We start from the raw sequence: 15,471 nt of genomic DNA, 5'->3' as shown, positions 1-15,471 counted from the left end.
ACCAGGGAGACAAAAACCAGCAGACAAGAACAGTACCCCCAACTACAAACCCAGAGAACCCAACTTCCTTTATCTATGATCTGTCCCTTATACTTTTCTTTTTTTTCTTTTTTAAAGATAAATGTCTCAAAGTTCACTTCCATTTACCATATAGATGGCAGATATGCAGTGAGAAAACGTGGAAAGATATCAAAGATATGGAGACCATTGAAAAAGCCTTTTGTGATCTAAACAACAGGTATGAAATGTGAATATTGCAACAGTGATTTTTGATGATAAAAAAATGAAACTTTTTAAGAATCTCTTGTATTCCCATATCTTAAGTGAACCTCCATTTTGGGACAGAGGGGCATGATGGCAGATGATAGGAAGAATGGACAGACTGGTTATATTTTACTACCTACTGTGATACTGTGGCTGTGTTTTATGGGCGGTATATCAAATAAGAAATGAACTTGGAACTTCATTATTCAAGTTTCGTAACATCTGAGGCTCCTAAACCCTGTAGTTTGCCAACCCTTTAGAAGGAAATTTATAACATAAATTAGGACTGACATGGCTTTGCACTATTTCCTATTTCCTATACTGTGATGTCTTCTGATTCTACTAAACAGCATCTGCTTCTTATTTCTAGAGCCATAGACACAAATACAAAGTTTAAAGGTCTCCCTTGGTAGCCCGGCAGTAGGACTGTGCACAGGAAACTTGGGTTCAGTTCCCCATACTTGGTTTCCCTTCCTTGGGTTGTTTGGGGCTGAAGATGATAGAGGCCAAAAGAGAGGGAGCAGCGACACTTAATGGCTGACACAAGCATATAGAAATCTTGTTACATGGAAATTCATTTAACAGAATTTCACTTGAAATGGAAGTTCTCCATTAGGATGCTTTTTAGCTCAACTTAGTAAAAGTACCCCTAGGTTTTAGACTCTAAAACAAAAATATGTTTCTCAAATTAGGGCACATTCATCAGATTTTAAAAAGCAGATATTGACATTTATGGTCTAGTTTAAAAATAGAAACTTCTCAATATGTTGTTCTAGAAAGGTAAGCTTTATGTTGTTTTCTAAAACTGTCTGAAAATTGTCTGCAATTACAATGGCAATGTCCCAATTCAAGTCCTGTTACCCAATAAATGTTACAAAGTGTAAGGGCAAGATTCACTAAGGACACCTATCGTGCCTCGACCACTTTGCAACCCAATTCACAAACCTTCTGGCCGATCTGATCCGCGCATGCAAATGTAGGAAGGCAGCGATTCACTAAACTATTTAAGGAACACCGTCTGGGCTGGCTGATCAAAAAAGAAGCAACTTCTGAGGACCAGTCGCTCATGTCTTTTCCTGCTCAATGCCGCCCTAAAATCTCTGCCCTGCAGCAAACACCCTGTTTAGTTTAGTTTAGATTGAATAAGTTAGATAATTCTAGTTCTAATAGGTGCTGCCACTGTCACCTAGACATAGGAACATTAGATCATTTACTGTTTTATTGCCCTAAGATATTGATTTTCTGGAGATCAATTTGGGGACATATAAATTGTTGCTGTTTTTTTGGACATCTTTGTGTTTTCAAAATGAGCCCCATAGTTTATAGCAGTGTTTTTCAACCTTTTTTGGGCAAAGGCACACTTGTTTCATGAAAAAAATCACGAGGCACACCACCATTAGAAAATGTTAAAAAATTTAACTCTGTGCCTATATTGACTATATATAAAGTAATTCTCTTGAATAGGAATCAAATAAACACAAAGAAAGTATTTTATAATTACTTTATTATGAAATATTAAGTAAACAGAATAGTGAAAAATTATAAAATACTTTATTCAGTGCGAAACCTGGGCCTGTTTGGCTGAACACAAAGCTGATATTCTGGCTGGAATCGAAGAAAGACACACACGTAGCTCTTCGTCAACAGCCGTTCCCTTCAACGCCCCGTCACCGTCACCGCCATCCCTTTCACCGCCCTGTCACCGCCACTGCCATCCCATTCACCACCCTGTCACCGTCCCCGCTGCATCCATATAAGCCTTAGTACTGTAATATTTAGCTTATTCCTTTCTTATAAATCAAAGTTCCGGCTGCTGAACTAGAGAAAGAGATGTTCAGCTGGCAGGGCTTTGTTTATAAATTTTTATCAACACAACTAATATACTATTTTATCCTAAAGCAAAAAAAAAAAAAAATAAATATAATTTTTTTTTTCTACCTTTGTTGTCTGGTTTCTGCTTTCCACATCTTCTCATTCAATTCCTTCCATCCACTGTGTGTCTTCTCTCTACGTCTTCCATTTGCTGTTACTGTGCCTCTCCCTTCACCCCCCCCGCAATTGGTCTAGCACCCATCTTCTTCCCTCCGCTCCCCCATAGTCTGGCATCTGTCTTCTTCCCACTCTGTCTTCCACATTTCCCTTCGGGGTCTGTTCCTCTCCACCCTCCTTCAATGTCTGTCCTATTCCTTTCCACCACCACCCTTCCCTCCCTCCTTTACCATCTGTTCCTTTCTACTACCCTTCAGCTCCTCTCACTTGGCTTATCTATCTACCTTCCTCCCTCTTATTTTCATGGCACGTTACAATGTAATTTGTGCAAGCCACTGGAGCCTGCGAGCTCGGTCCCTGTCCCATCCCCACAAACCATCTCGCTTCTGTGCTCCTATTTTCTCCATTTCTAATATCTCCTCTATGTATCTGTCATTGCCCCCCCCCTGTGTCCATATACCATCCCCATGGCATGTCCCCTTTATGTCTCTGTCCCTATGCCCCATGCACATAACTTCCCCTCTTTCTGTTACCTTCCTGTGTCCAGATTTCCCCTATCTTCCTCTTCCATACCAGTGTGTCTCTTCTTTTCAACCCCATCTAGCTTTTTTCCCCTCTTTCTTCCCCCTCCCCCCCACCCCCGCTTCTAGCATCTGGCTCACCTGCCTGTCCTTCCCTTTCTTTCCTGCTGTGGGTTTTTCTTTCCGTCTTCATCCCCTTGGCCCAGAATCCTTTTCCCATCTATATTGACCGAAGAGAGTAAAAGTGGCACGAGTTACTTGGCATTAAGGGTGAGGCATTCCCAATGCATTGATTATTTTTTTTTGTCCTTCTCATTGCAGGGTAGGCGTTCCAGGGGTAAATTTTCAGACCATGTCATATGGTGGTTCTAAAATTCGGCGACTTTCTACAGTATCATCAGTTTCAAAACCACCACACTTCATTCTGACAACTGAATGGCTGTGGTATTGGAAAGATGAATATAACTATTGGATTGAGTATGGAAAAAAGGTGTGTTTTCTCACAAAATCAGTAATTGCAGTGACTTGAAAACTTACTTATCATTGAACTCCATTTAGTTATGCACTTAGATTTGTAATCTTCAGTGTTATTCGAGCTGTCAGGGGTCACCTAGGGACATGTTATCATTTTTGGTACGTATCTCATCTATGACATGCTAACCCTGTTGGAAGAAGATCCAAATTTGAGTTTCCGTGTGTCATTATTGGGACCATGAAGCAGCTTTAGCTGGAAAATTGGTAGAATTAACCCTCTTTAATGCAGATGTGTTTATGCCCCCCTTCAACCTGATGCCTCTGCAGTCCTCTCTCCGATTCTCTTCCCCCTACTTCAGTTTTCCAGGCCCTGATGGGAGCTAAGAGCCACCATTTTACCAGGCCTTTAAGAACCAGCACTTTACCAAGGTCTTCCTTGATTGCTCCCTCTTTGACTCTCATCAGGGCCACTACAACCTTTGTTTCTTCAGCTGGGTGACCCTATGGGACTCAAGCCCCACTGATAGTGAGTCAGACATAAAAACACAAGAATTGCCAATCTGGGACAGACATTGGTATCCTGTTTCCAACAGTGGCCAACCCAAGTCCCTAGCTAGATCCCAAGTAGTAAAACAGATTCTATGCTGCTTATCCTAGAAATAAGCAGTAGATTTCCCAAAGCCATCTCAATAATGGCCTATGGACTTCTCTTTTAGGAAACTATCCAAACCTTTTTTAAACCCCGCTAAGCTTACTGATTTCTCCGCATTTTCTGGCAACGAATTCCAGAGTTTAATTACATGTTGTTTGAAGAAATATTTTTCTTTGTTTTGTTTTGAATCTACAACTTAGCTTTATTGCATGCCGCCTAGTCCTAGAATTTTTGGAAAGAGTAAACAAGTGATTCACATCTACCCTTTCCAAGCCACACATTTTATAGACCTCTATCATATCCCCCCTGAGCCGTCTTTTCTTCAAGCTGAGGAGCCCTAGCCGCTTTAGCCTTTTCTCATAGGAAGTTTTCCCATCCCTTTTATCATTTTCGTCACCCTTCTCTGTACCTTTTCTAATTCTGCTATATCTTTTTTGAGATAATGGTGACCAGAACTGCACACAGTATTTGAGGTGTGGCTGTACCATAGAGCGATTCAACAGCATTATAACATTTTCATCTTTGTTTTCCATTCCTTTCCTGATCATTCCTAAAAGTCTATTTGCTTTCTTAGCCGTTGCCGCACATTGAGCTGAGGGTTTCAACGTATCCTCAACAGTGACACCTAGATCCTTTTCCTGGGCAGTGATTCCTAACATAGAACCTAGCATCATGTAGCTCTAGATCAGGTTCTTCTTTCCCACGTGCATCACTTTGCACTTGCTCACATTAAATGCCATCTGCCATTTTCACGCTCAGTCTCCCAGAGTCACAGGGTCCTCTTGCAATTTTTCACAATCCTCTTGCGATTTAACAACTTTGAATAGCTTTGTGTCATCAGAAAATTTAATTATCTCACTAGTTATTCCCATCTCTAGATTATTGAGAAAGATGTGTTTTGTTTGTTTTTAATTCTTTATTAATTTTCACATCACATTCAAAAGTGCATTAAATTATACACAACAAATTATCATAGACAGCACTTATATTCAATCAATATCAATACAAAACATATTCCCCCCCTTTTCATTATAGCCAATCAACAAGAATACCCAATGTATTCCCCCCTCCCTCCTGCCTTCCTATCCTCCCTGGATATGTGTGCAAATCAGGAAAACAATAAAAACAATACACAACTACTTGGAGTTAACAAAATTCGTTAATGGGCCCCATACTAATTTAAAAAAATTATAATGACCTAATATAACTGAATTCATTTTTTTCAAATTTATATCATAAACATAAAGACTCCCACCAAAAGGAAAAGTTAAGCCTGTCCCAATTTTTGGTAATCATCTGCATGACAATAATAATTAAGAGCCTGCTTTTATATTTGTATAATGAAGGTGTAGTTTTCAATAATGTCCCAGTTTGAGAAATATGTTAAAAAGCAGCAGTCCCAGCACAGACTCCCCTGGGGAACCCCACTATTTACCACGGCAATGGGATCCCAAGGCACCCTCCCTTGACGCCGACCCAAGATCTTAGATTCCACCCTACTTAGTTTGAGTTCCTGGAGCTCTATTTTGCTTCCTTTCTTATTGCTGTGCTCCCCAGTTCCAGAGCTGTAGGGTTTCATTTTTCCTAGAAGTTTTCATCTGCTTCAGTTGTGCAGTGGTGTTTTCTACTTTACTTTGACTTCAGAGTCTATGGTTCCCATGTACCCGAGTGTGCTTTCAATACAGGTTTGTGGGTTTAGCGCTGCTACTCTAAACTGCAGAATTTTTTTTTTTTTGGCCTTTTCATCTTTCAGAACTAGTGAGAGTTAGTCAACTTCAAATATTCAATTCTATCCTCCTGGGTAAGCATTCTTGCTGTTTTGCGTCACCTTGTCTGCAGTTCCTTGCATCAACAGTCATGAAAGCGTCGCATCTCTTGTACGGTAGTTCACAGGGATCTTGTCTGCTTGTACAGAGAGCCCTTGGTAATTTTATTGCAGCACTTTGTTATCTTGCTGCGGAGTTAACCTCTCTCTCATCGGCATATTTTGCCTCTTATGCAGCATTTCTTTGGATGCTTCTTCAACTGGGGCATTGATAATAGATATTCTCCCTCCTTCCTACCTTCTTTCTGCTTGCTTACAGTATTTAGCAGGCAGGGTAGCTCTTTCTGGAAGATGGCTACCTTCCCACCTGGAGGTGACAAGCACCTGATGTGTGATTTGAGCCACTTTAAGTGGGAGGATATGTGGGGGTGTCTTATTCCTCAGTTAGAATACATATTTTTGTGGATATCTTTTGTTTCATGAGTAAATCAAGGAAACATTTTGTTGTTTACTTGCAATTACATCATTTTCTTTTCCAGAGATAAATAAAGATTTGACATCAATATGTGAACATTTCTTAAGAAAGAACTGAATATGCTTGAGTACATGATTGTAAAACCGCTTAGATAACCTTGATAGGCGGTATATTAAAAAAACAAAACAAAAAAAAACACACCTAGAGGGGCATAATCAAAAGGGACGTCTAAGTCCGTTTACATCCATCTCGCAAGTCGTCCAAAGTAAAAAAACAGCTTAAGACACATTTTCAAAAGATACGTCCAACTTTTTTTTCGTTTTGAAAATCGTATAATTATATGTCCTGCCGATCTGATTGTCCAAGCCACTAAATCGTCTATCTTTATACCACATTTTCGTCCAACTTTACGTCCAAGTCCAAAACGCCTAGAACAAGCCCTGTTGTATGTGGGAGGGGTCTGCAAAGTGATGGACAAAATACCCGGACATGCCACCTAAATAGTGGGGTACCTTACAGGGCACTGCTGTGAACTTCACAAAAAGGGTGCCATGGCTTCTCCTCACTACAGCTCCCCAAACCACCTCCAGAATCCCCTAGACCCACTTATCTACCACCCCAATAGCCCTTATGGCTGCAGGAGCCACTTATATGCCAGTACAAAAGGATTTTGGGGGTGTATAGGGCAGTGCACATGTTTAAGTATCAAGGCAGTGATTACAGGGGCTTATGGACATGGGTCCTCCTCTCTATGGGTCCCTAACCCACCTCCAAGATGACTTAAGCTGCCTCTGTGCTGGACGACTAGGCTTTCCTATGCCAGGCGGCCAGGTGATGATGGTCTGGAGGCTAAATTTTAAAGTTGTGATTAAAATTTTTATGGGGTTGGGGGAGGGGGGGGTCGGTGATCACTGGTGTAGTGTGTGGGGGTCTGTGTTATGTGTTTGCAGTGCTTATTTGGTGAGTTTAGGTGGATTTTTGTGACTTAGACCATGTTTTACATGGTCTAAGTCACAACGTCCAATTTCTATCTAGGCTCTTTTGTAAAACTTTCAGTTATACATGCTGTACGACTAAGTCTAAGCCGGCCCACGTCTCGCCCAACTCATGCCCTCGACACACCTCCCGAAACGCCCCGTTTAACTTTGGACATTGAGCGGCACTATGAAGGCCTAGGTCATTTTTAAATATGTCCAAAACCCGGTTTTATTTTTGGCGCTTGGACGTTTTTGAGAAATGTTCGTCCAAGTGCCAACTTAGGCCGGTTTTTGGACGTTCTTCTCTTTCGATTATGAGCCCCATAACCTAATAATAATATTTCATGGGGTGTCCTAATTTTTTCACATGCCTGTACTTTGTTTCTGTTTGGTCAACAAGCGTCCTTCTGGACTGGTCTGATAGAACTAAAGGGGAAAAGAAAAAATAAGTTAGATATAATTTCTCCGTAATAAGCTGTTTTGCTTGCCTTGCCTAATTACTGTGTAACCAACAGCACCTCATGTTATCTTACATTATGGTAACATAATGTGCCTTATTTGTGTAACTACATTTTGAAAATTGCCTTTCTAGAATTTGTGTTTATTAGGTGCATTTTGTACAAATTATAGCAGGATTGAAGAAAGTCCATCCATCTATCTAGCCACAAATACAAAAACACAACCTCATACAACCCTGTTACACTAATAAGACACATTTTACTATGTCTTTTCAGTCCCAGACTCTGAAAAGACATGTATGAGTTTGCAAATGGGGGAAGGTGATATGTACCATTGTGTCACACTGTGTGTGCACTTTTCAATTTGTTTTATGGCTTGTACCTAAACATATTTTGACTTTTTCATTGACGGTGACCTGAACTTTTTCTGTTTGACTTTTACTTCACAGAATGATACCCACCCTGGGGCAACAGTGTGCAGCAGTGACCTGGAGAAAGCTTTTCTTGCTGATGAATGTTCAACATTGCAGTTCAAAGCTGGGAAACAAGACTATGAACTTTGTTTTAAAGGTATTTTCTTCTGAAGTTTTAAGGTCTGGCATTCAAAAGGGTCTGATCGTTTAAACCATGCTGAATGGGTTGGGAGGGAATATTCAATGGCACTTAATCAGATAGTGCAGCTGAATATCTGCTGTGGTAATGCCTAGGCAGTGGTGGGGTGGTCGGGGTCAGAAGGAAAGTTCCTTTGGAAGTTTGTGGGCACCAGCAACATTGAGTGCCAGTTCCCAAATAGCTTAAACCAGGGGTGCCCACACTTTTTGGGCTTGTGAGCTACTTTTAAAATGACCAAGTCAAAATGATCTACCAACAATAAAATTTTAAAAAAACACAAAGCACACTGTACGCATAGAAAATGTTAATCATCATTCCTATTCCAGGGTTTTTCAAAAAGGTCAAAGCAGATGACTCTATGCATTGTCACCTTACTAATAACCATACAAAAACAGATAAATACCCCCCTCCCTTTTTACTAAACCACGATAGTAGTTTTTAGCGCAGGGAGCTGCGCTGAATGCCCAGCACTGCTCTCGACGCTCATAGGCTCCCTGCGCTAAAAACCTCTATTGCGGTTTAGTAAAAGGGGACCTTAATGTAAAATATAGACAGCAGATATAAATTCAGACACATTTTGATCACTAAATTTAAAATAAAATCATTTTTCCTACCTTGTCTGGTGATTTCATGAGTCTCTGGTTGCACTTTCTTCTTCTGACTGTGCATCCAATCTTTCTTCCCTTCTTTTAGCCTGTATGCTTCCTCTCCTCATTCCCCCCCCCCAACGTTTTCTTCCTCTCTCCCTGCCCTCTCTTTCTTTCTCTCTTCATGCCCCCTTTCTTTTTTTTCTGTTTCTCTTCTTTCCTTCTGTCTCCCTGCCTGCCCTCTTTCTCCCTCCCTGCCCTCCCCCAAGCCATTGCCACTGCCGCTGCCATCGGATAACAGGTCCCCAAAGCCGCCCGCCGCCGGCCAAGCTCTCCCTGCTTCGGGCCCACCAGCATTCCTCTCCCCGACGTCAATTCTGCCGTCGGAGAGGAAGTTTCGCTGGCCAGAACTTCCTCTCCGACGGCAGAATTGACGTCGGGGAGAGGAAGGCTGATCGGCCCAAGATTGGGAGAAATGCTGCCGGGTCCTGCCTTTGAGGAAACAGAAAGTAGGCAGGACCTGGCAGCAAGAAGAGCAAATTGCAAGCTTCACTGACCTGTCTCCCGCTTTAGCCCGCGAACAGGGCTTTAACATTTGCGTGCCGGCTTCACTTCTCTTTCCCCCCCCCCCCCGACATAACTTCCGGTTTCAGAGGGAAGAGAAGGGAAGCCGGTACAAGCACACGTTAGCCCCCGGAGCATAAGTTCTCCAAGCTGGTTTTATTTAAAAATGTTGAGCAGCGGCGGCAGCAGCAAAATTCAGGAGCGGGCAAGTCAGGAGGGGAAAAAAAAGAAGGGAACCCGCTCTGCGATCGACTGGGGTCGCCTGAGCGAGCGACCTGTTGATTGCGATCGACGTATTGGGCACCCCTGGCTTAAACAATTAACTTTGCTCAGTTTAGCTCTGTAAGCTTAAATGATCTTGGGTAAACTCATAAACTAGGCTATAATGCTGAGTTCCTCACCAAGGCATGTATAGTTAGAGTATCTCATACTATAGCATGTATAGTAAATTAATGTACCTCATACTATAGCATGTATAGTTACCTAGTGTATCTCTTATGTTCTCTATCATTGTACCACTAACTTTCCAAATACATCTTGTCCATAATTGTCTTGACTATACTATATATGTATTCCTGTAACACGTTCTGGGCTCTTTTGGGAGGATGGGCTAAATAAATAAATGGGTTTTTTTCCAGACATGTTTCAGAAAAATGTGCGCTATGGAACAAAACGTGAAATTTGCAGACGACCAAAATTCATATCCATAGAGGATGTAGAAAAAAAGAAAACCAGGTAAGGCTCCTCTCACTTTTTAATACAAAATATAAACGCTGTCTTTTACAAAGCCGTGGTATAGGTTTCTACTGTGGGCCAGCAAGGTAAATGCTCCAACGCTCATAGAATTCCTATGGGAATCATGATCCAAGATGGCCGACAGGATAGCCAGTTGAGCATCCTGGCTCAGAACTTCGATTGAGCATTTGGCTTATCCTTTTTTCTAAAGATGAACTTTACCTTGTAATAATGCCAAAAAGAAGGGGCCGAAGCGCCGTTGTAGCCTAGCGGCACCCCAACCCAGCAAGACTAGGCAACATCGAGGATCTTATTCGCCAGATACAGGAAGGGTCAGTGGCGGCGGCGGTATCCCCGTTGGAGGCTCTCGGTGGCGAGCAGGAGGTGGTTTCCCCGGGGCTGGAGATCTCGTTGAGCCCCGACGCCCGAACATCTCCCCCTCTTCCTCAGACCGCCAGCTCCCCCGGGTGAAGGAGCCATCGGATGGCGGTGAACTCTTCTCCCGCGAGGCTTTGGACATCAGGGAGGGGAGCTTGGAATTGGATTCCCATTTGGAGAGTCCCGTGTTGTCTGAGGCTTCCAACAGCAGGAGGGAGCATAGCGTTCAGGAGAGATGCCCACAGGAGGAGAGGTCAGTTGAATTCAACATAAAAATTCAATCTGAAAAACCTATTATAATAGAGAAGCCCCGAGAAATAACTCTAGAAGCTATATGGGATCTAGTGGCGGATCTGGCAAAATCTATTAAAGCTCAATTATGTCAAGTTGAACAAAAATTAAATACTCATGAAGCATATATTAAAAATCTACAGACCGATATCTAGGACCTTAAAAATTCAAATGTTGTCACTAAACAGCTTACAGAAACATTAATGAGAGATAATATAAACCTAAGAAGGAAATTGGAAGTTTTGGACAACCTCTCTCGTAATAATAATCTCAGATTAATTAATTTTCCCAGAGTAGCAACAATACCTCCGAGAGATATGTTAAAACGATATATGATGGAAATATTGGGAATTTCAGAAGAATTGCTACCACCATTTACCCAGGTTTATTACTTACCCATACGAAGGGAAGAAGGACAACATAAAAAATTACAGACATTACAAGAAGATCAACAGAATTTAAATATTTCAATGATGTTGGAACAGTCGGATAGGGAAATGGCGACACCAGCAACTTTACTTCTTAGTTTCAAGTTTCAAGTTTATTAGTTGACTTGATCAATCGCTTAATCAAATATTCTAAGCGATGTACACTTTAAATTTAACAATTATTAAATATATAAAAAAAAATAAAACAAACAATACAGTACATACAATTATTTAAATAATGGGTAAGAACTCGTGATTATTAACATTGATAAACATGGGAGAGGAGGGATGAACTACAATTCATAAAGTAAAGAAGAAACATTGAGGGGAAACACAAAGGGAAATAATTAATACAGGTTTCATATAGGAAAACATAATACTAAAACTAAAATTATGATATAAAAGCATCTTTAAAAAGGAAGGTTTTAAGTTCAGTTTTAAATTTTCCAAGTTCTTTTTCCTCTCGTAAAAAAATAGGAAGAGCGTTCCATGTTTGTGGTGCAGTACATGAAAAAATCAATTGTCTCCTTGTATTGATAATTTTTAACGAAGGGACAGATACAGTTGCCTTGACACCAGACAAAAGCTGGTTGCTGAGATTGTACTTGAATTCTTGGGATATAAAATACAAATGTTCCCAGACCTGGCACGAGATACCCAGAAGCGCCGTCGTGAATTTCTTATCTTAAAGCCGGGAGTTATTGCTCTTGGAGCCTCCTTTTTACGACACCCATGTAAATGTGTGATATTATATCAAAAGCAAAAATATGTTTTCTTTGATCCTACCCAACTGACAACCTTCTTGTCGGCTGCTCGCCTAAAAGCAGAGACACGTGTGCTCAATGTTAATTTGGACACTTCCTTCAACTGACTGAATTCCCTGTTTTCCTTTCTTTATATTTCTAATGATTTATTTTAGAATGCTCGCTGATTACACTTCTTGGATCCATGATTTGAGGACTTGAGTTGGAGTTAAGTTTTATTTTTGTCCTGATTGTGCTTATATTAATTGGATAAATTTTGTGTTTTTTAATTAGCTCCATCTTTCTGTACAAGTGGATACTTGATTTGTTTATGAAAATATGATAAATAAATATTATAATAATAATTTAAAAAAAAATAATTCCTTTGAGCATCAGAGCATTTGCCTCGCCAGCCCACGGTAAAAAGCTCCCATGCAGCTTTGTAAAATGAGCCCTAAGGTAATAAAGTAAAAAAAATAAAAATACGGGGGAACAATGATTTAAAGTGCTGATTACTTCAGAAATACATCTGATCTCTGGCAACACATGTTATAGTCACACACTAGAGAATGACACGGTGACAAAATTCATCACCGTTCCCGTCCCCGCGGATAACCGCGGGAAACCATCTTCATGTCATTCTTTAAGGAGAGAGGGAAGAATCAGAGTATGAATGGCCACAACCACTGACCCTCAAGCCTTGCATTGAAGAATACTGAGATTGAGCAGCAACATTCCAGAGCTGAGATTGTGATGTCATAATGCCTCATTCCACCAGTGCCTAAGAGCCAATCACATCAGTGATGTCACAATGGCTTCATTATCCTTGGCTCACATAAGAATCAGAGTATGAATGGCCACAACCACTGACCCGCAAGCTTTGCTTTGAAGAATGCTGAGATTGAGCAGCAACATTCCAGAGCAGATATTGTGATGTCATAATGCCTCATTCCACCAGTGCCTAAGAGCCAATCACATCAGTGATGTCACAATGGCTTCATTATTCAGAGTATGAATGGCCACAACCACTGACCCACAAGCTTTGCTCTGAAGAATGCTGGTGTAGAAGGACTGAAGCTGAAATAGACACTACAGAATGACAGTCTCTGGTATCCAGAGCAGATATTGTGATGTCATAATACCTCATTCCACCAGTGCCTAAGAGCCAATCACATCAGTGATGTCACAATGGCTTCATTATCCATGGCTCCCATAAGAATCAGAGTATGAATGGCCACAACCACTGACCCGCAAGCTTTGCTTTGAAGAATGCAGGTGTAGAAGGACCGAGGTTGAAATAGACACTAGAAAATGACATGGGATTGTTATCTGCGGGGACGGGAACGGTGATGAATTTTGTCACCGTGTCATTCTCTATCACACACTTCATTTTCATTCTACTCCTAGCAATCTTTTAAAATTATTACCACATATTCTTCAACATGTGGGTCAATGGGGAATATTAGATTAGAAGAGGGCACACAATTTTTGATGATAATTAGAAAAGCTCGTTAGAGCTAGGGTGAAAATTGGAAGCTCTGATTCTAATGTGCTTTCAGAGATCAATAAGATGTAACCTGCTCCTCTATTCATTTTGACTTTACCATCTTTGTTTAATTGTTGATTTTTACTGGTTAAATAACTTTAAAATATGGCATATTCATAATTAATAGTATTGTTTTCTTTAGCTTCCCTCCAGACCGGCACAGACAGATGGGTTTTTATGCTCCTCTGCCAGCAGGTAGAGACTGAGAACACACTGAATTCTATCAGTGCAAGTGGACTGCGCAGTCCCTCCTAGAATCAGTCTGTTTTTAGTCTCCAGCAGGTGGAGTGGGAAGCCTGCGCAATCCTGTTATATTTTTCTAGGCATTCTTCAAGCTTCGCACGGTCTTTCTTCATGTTATCACACCACTGGTAACATCCCTTTCCTCAGAGCAATCTCCATTGATTACTACCCTCTGTCGCCTTCCACTCAACCGGTTCCTGATCCAGCCCATCACTTTGGGACCCACCCCAAGGGCACTCAGTTTATTTATTAGATGTCTGTGTGGAACACTGTCAAAGGATTTAAGGAAGCTGGAATCCTTAGAAAATTCCTCTAGAAATAATAACCTCAGATTAATTAACTTTCTGAGGATTGCAACAATATCACCAAGAGACATAGTGAAACGTTATATGATGGAAATATTGGAAATTTCTGAAGATATGTTGCCACCTCTTACGCAGGCTTATTATCTACCTATCAAAAGAGAGGAACAGCAGCGTTTACAAGAAAAGGACCAGCAACCATTAGATGTTACTGCAATATTGGAGCGTTCTGACATAGAAATGGCTATCCCAGCGACACTGTTGATTACAGTAGCCTTAGCACCAGATAAAAACTGGTTGCTTAGGCTTTTCTTCAAAAATAGACTTAAGAAATTTATGGGACTTAAAATATTGATTTTTCCAGATCTGGCTCGAGACACACAAAAAAGGAGACGTGAATTTCTTCTTCTAAAACCAGGGGTTATAGCTTTGGGGGCGACTTTTTATCTTCGACATCCTTGCAAATGTGTGATACAATATCGTATGAAAAAATATGTTTTCTTTGATCCAAGCCAGTTGACAACATTCTTGTCTACAGCACCTCAGGTTTAAGGGGGAATAAGAGGATAATTGATTATTGTTAACCTGTCTCAGTCTAAAGGGCCTATTTTCTTTTATATAACAATTTAGTTTGTTAATATTACCTTAAATTTCCGCTATGTATACCTTGGATCCTTATTGTGGACTAGAGTTGAAGTTAAGCTATAATGATTTTCTTTGTAACAAGTTTGGGAAGTAGAAATGTTTAAATTAGTGCTTTATTGGCTTATCTTTATTTTTCTGTACAAGTGATACTTGAATTGTAAATTGAAAATTATAAATAAATTTTTAAAAAAAACAAAGGATTTGCTAAAATCTAAGTACACCACATCCTCTATCCAATTCTTTGGTCACCCAGTCAAAGAAATTGATCAGATTTGTCTGACAAGACCTAACTCTAGTGAATCCATATTGCCTCCAGTCCTGTAATCCACAGGATTCCAGAAATTTGACCATTCTCTGTTTTAAAAGCGTTTCCATTAATTTGCAAATCACAGAAGTCAGATTTACCAGCCTGTAATTCCCTACTTCTTCCTTACTTCCACGCCCTTCTCCAGTCCTCCGGTACCACTCCCGACTCTAGAGACTCATTGAAAAGGTCAGTCAGCGGAGCTACCAGAACTTCTCTAAGTTCCTTCAGCACCCTTGGATGTACACCATCCGGCCCCATCGCTTTGTCTACTTTTATTTTAGCTAGCTCCTCACGAACACACCCTCCTCCATCCCTATTCACATTTGTCTTCTGTGGTTCTGCCCCCGGCACTTCAGCCATGAACACAGAACAGAAATATTTGTTAAGCAATTCAGCCTTTATCAGCTTTTACATATTTCTCTCCTTCACTTTTGAGTCTCACAATGCCACTTTTGCACATCTTCCCTATCAGTAATATATCTAAAAAATGTCTTGTCTCCCCGTTTTACCATGTC

General features: G+C 40.7%; 1 protein-coding gene across 1 annotated transcript in view; it reads left to right on the top strand.

The window, feature by feature from the left end:
• The window catches only part of LOC117363254 (protein mono-ADP-ribosyltransferase PARP12-like), a 65,420-nt gene that overhangs the window by 31,778 nt on the left and 18,171 nt on the right, over positions 1 to 15,471 (top strand). The window contains exons 5-8 of the mRNA XM_033950664.1: positions 118 to 238; positions 3,096 to 3,264; positions 8,025 to 8,145; positions 9,977 to 10,073. Coding sequence (XP_033806555.1) covers positions 118 to 238; positions 3,096 to 3,264; positions 8,025 to 8,145; positions 9,977 to 10,073 — 508 coding nt within the window. The remainder of the gene's footprint in view (positions 1 to 117; positions 239 to 3,095; positions 3,265 to 8,024; positions 8,146 to 9,976; positions 10,074 to 15,471) is intronic.

The sequence above is a fragment of the Geotrypetes seraphini genome, chromosome 7, assembly GCF_902459505.1.
Source record: "Geotrypetes seraphini chromosome 7, aGeoSer1.1, whole genome shotgun sequence".
Classification (NCBI taxonomy): Eukaryota; Metazoa; Chordata; class Amphibia; order Gymnophiona; family Dermophiidae; genus Geotrypetes; species Geotrypetes seraphini.
This window is presented reverse-complemented; position numbering and strand designations above follow the sequence as displayed.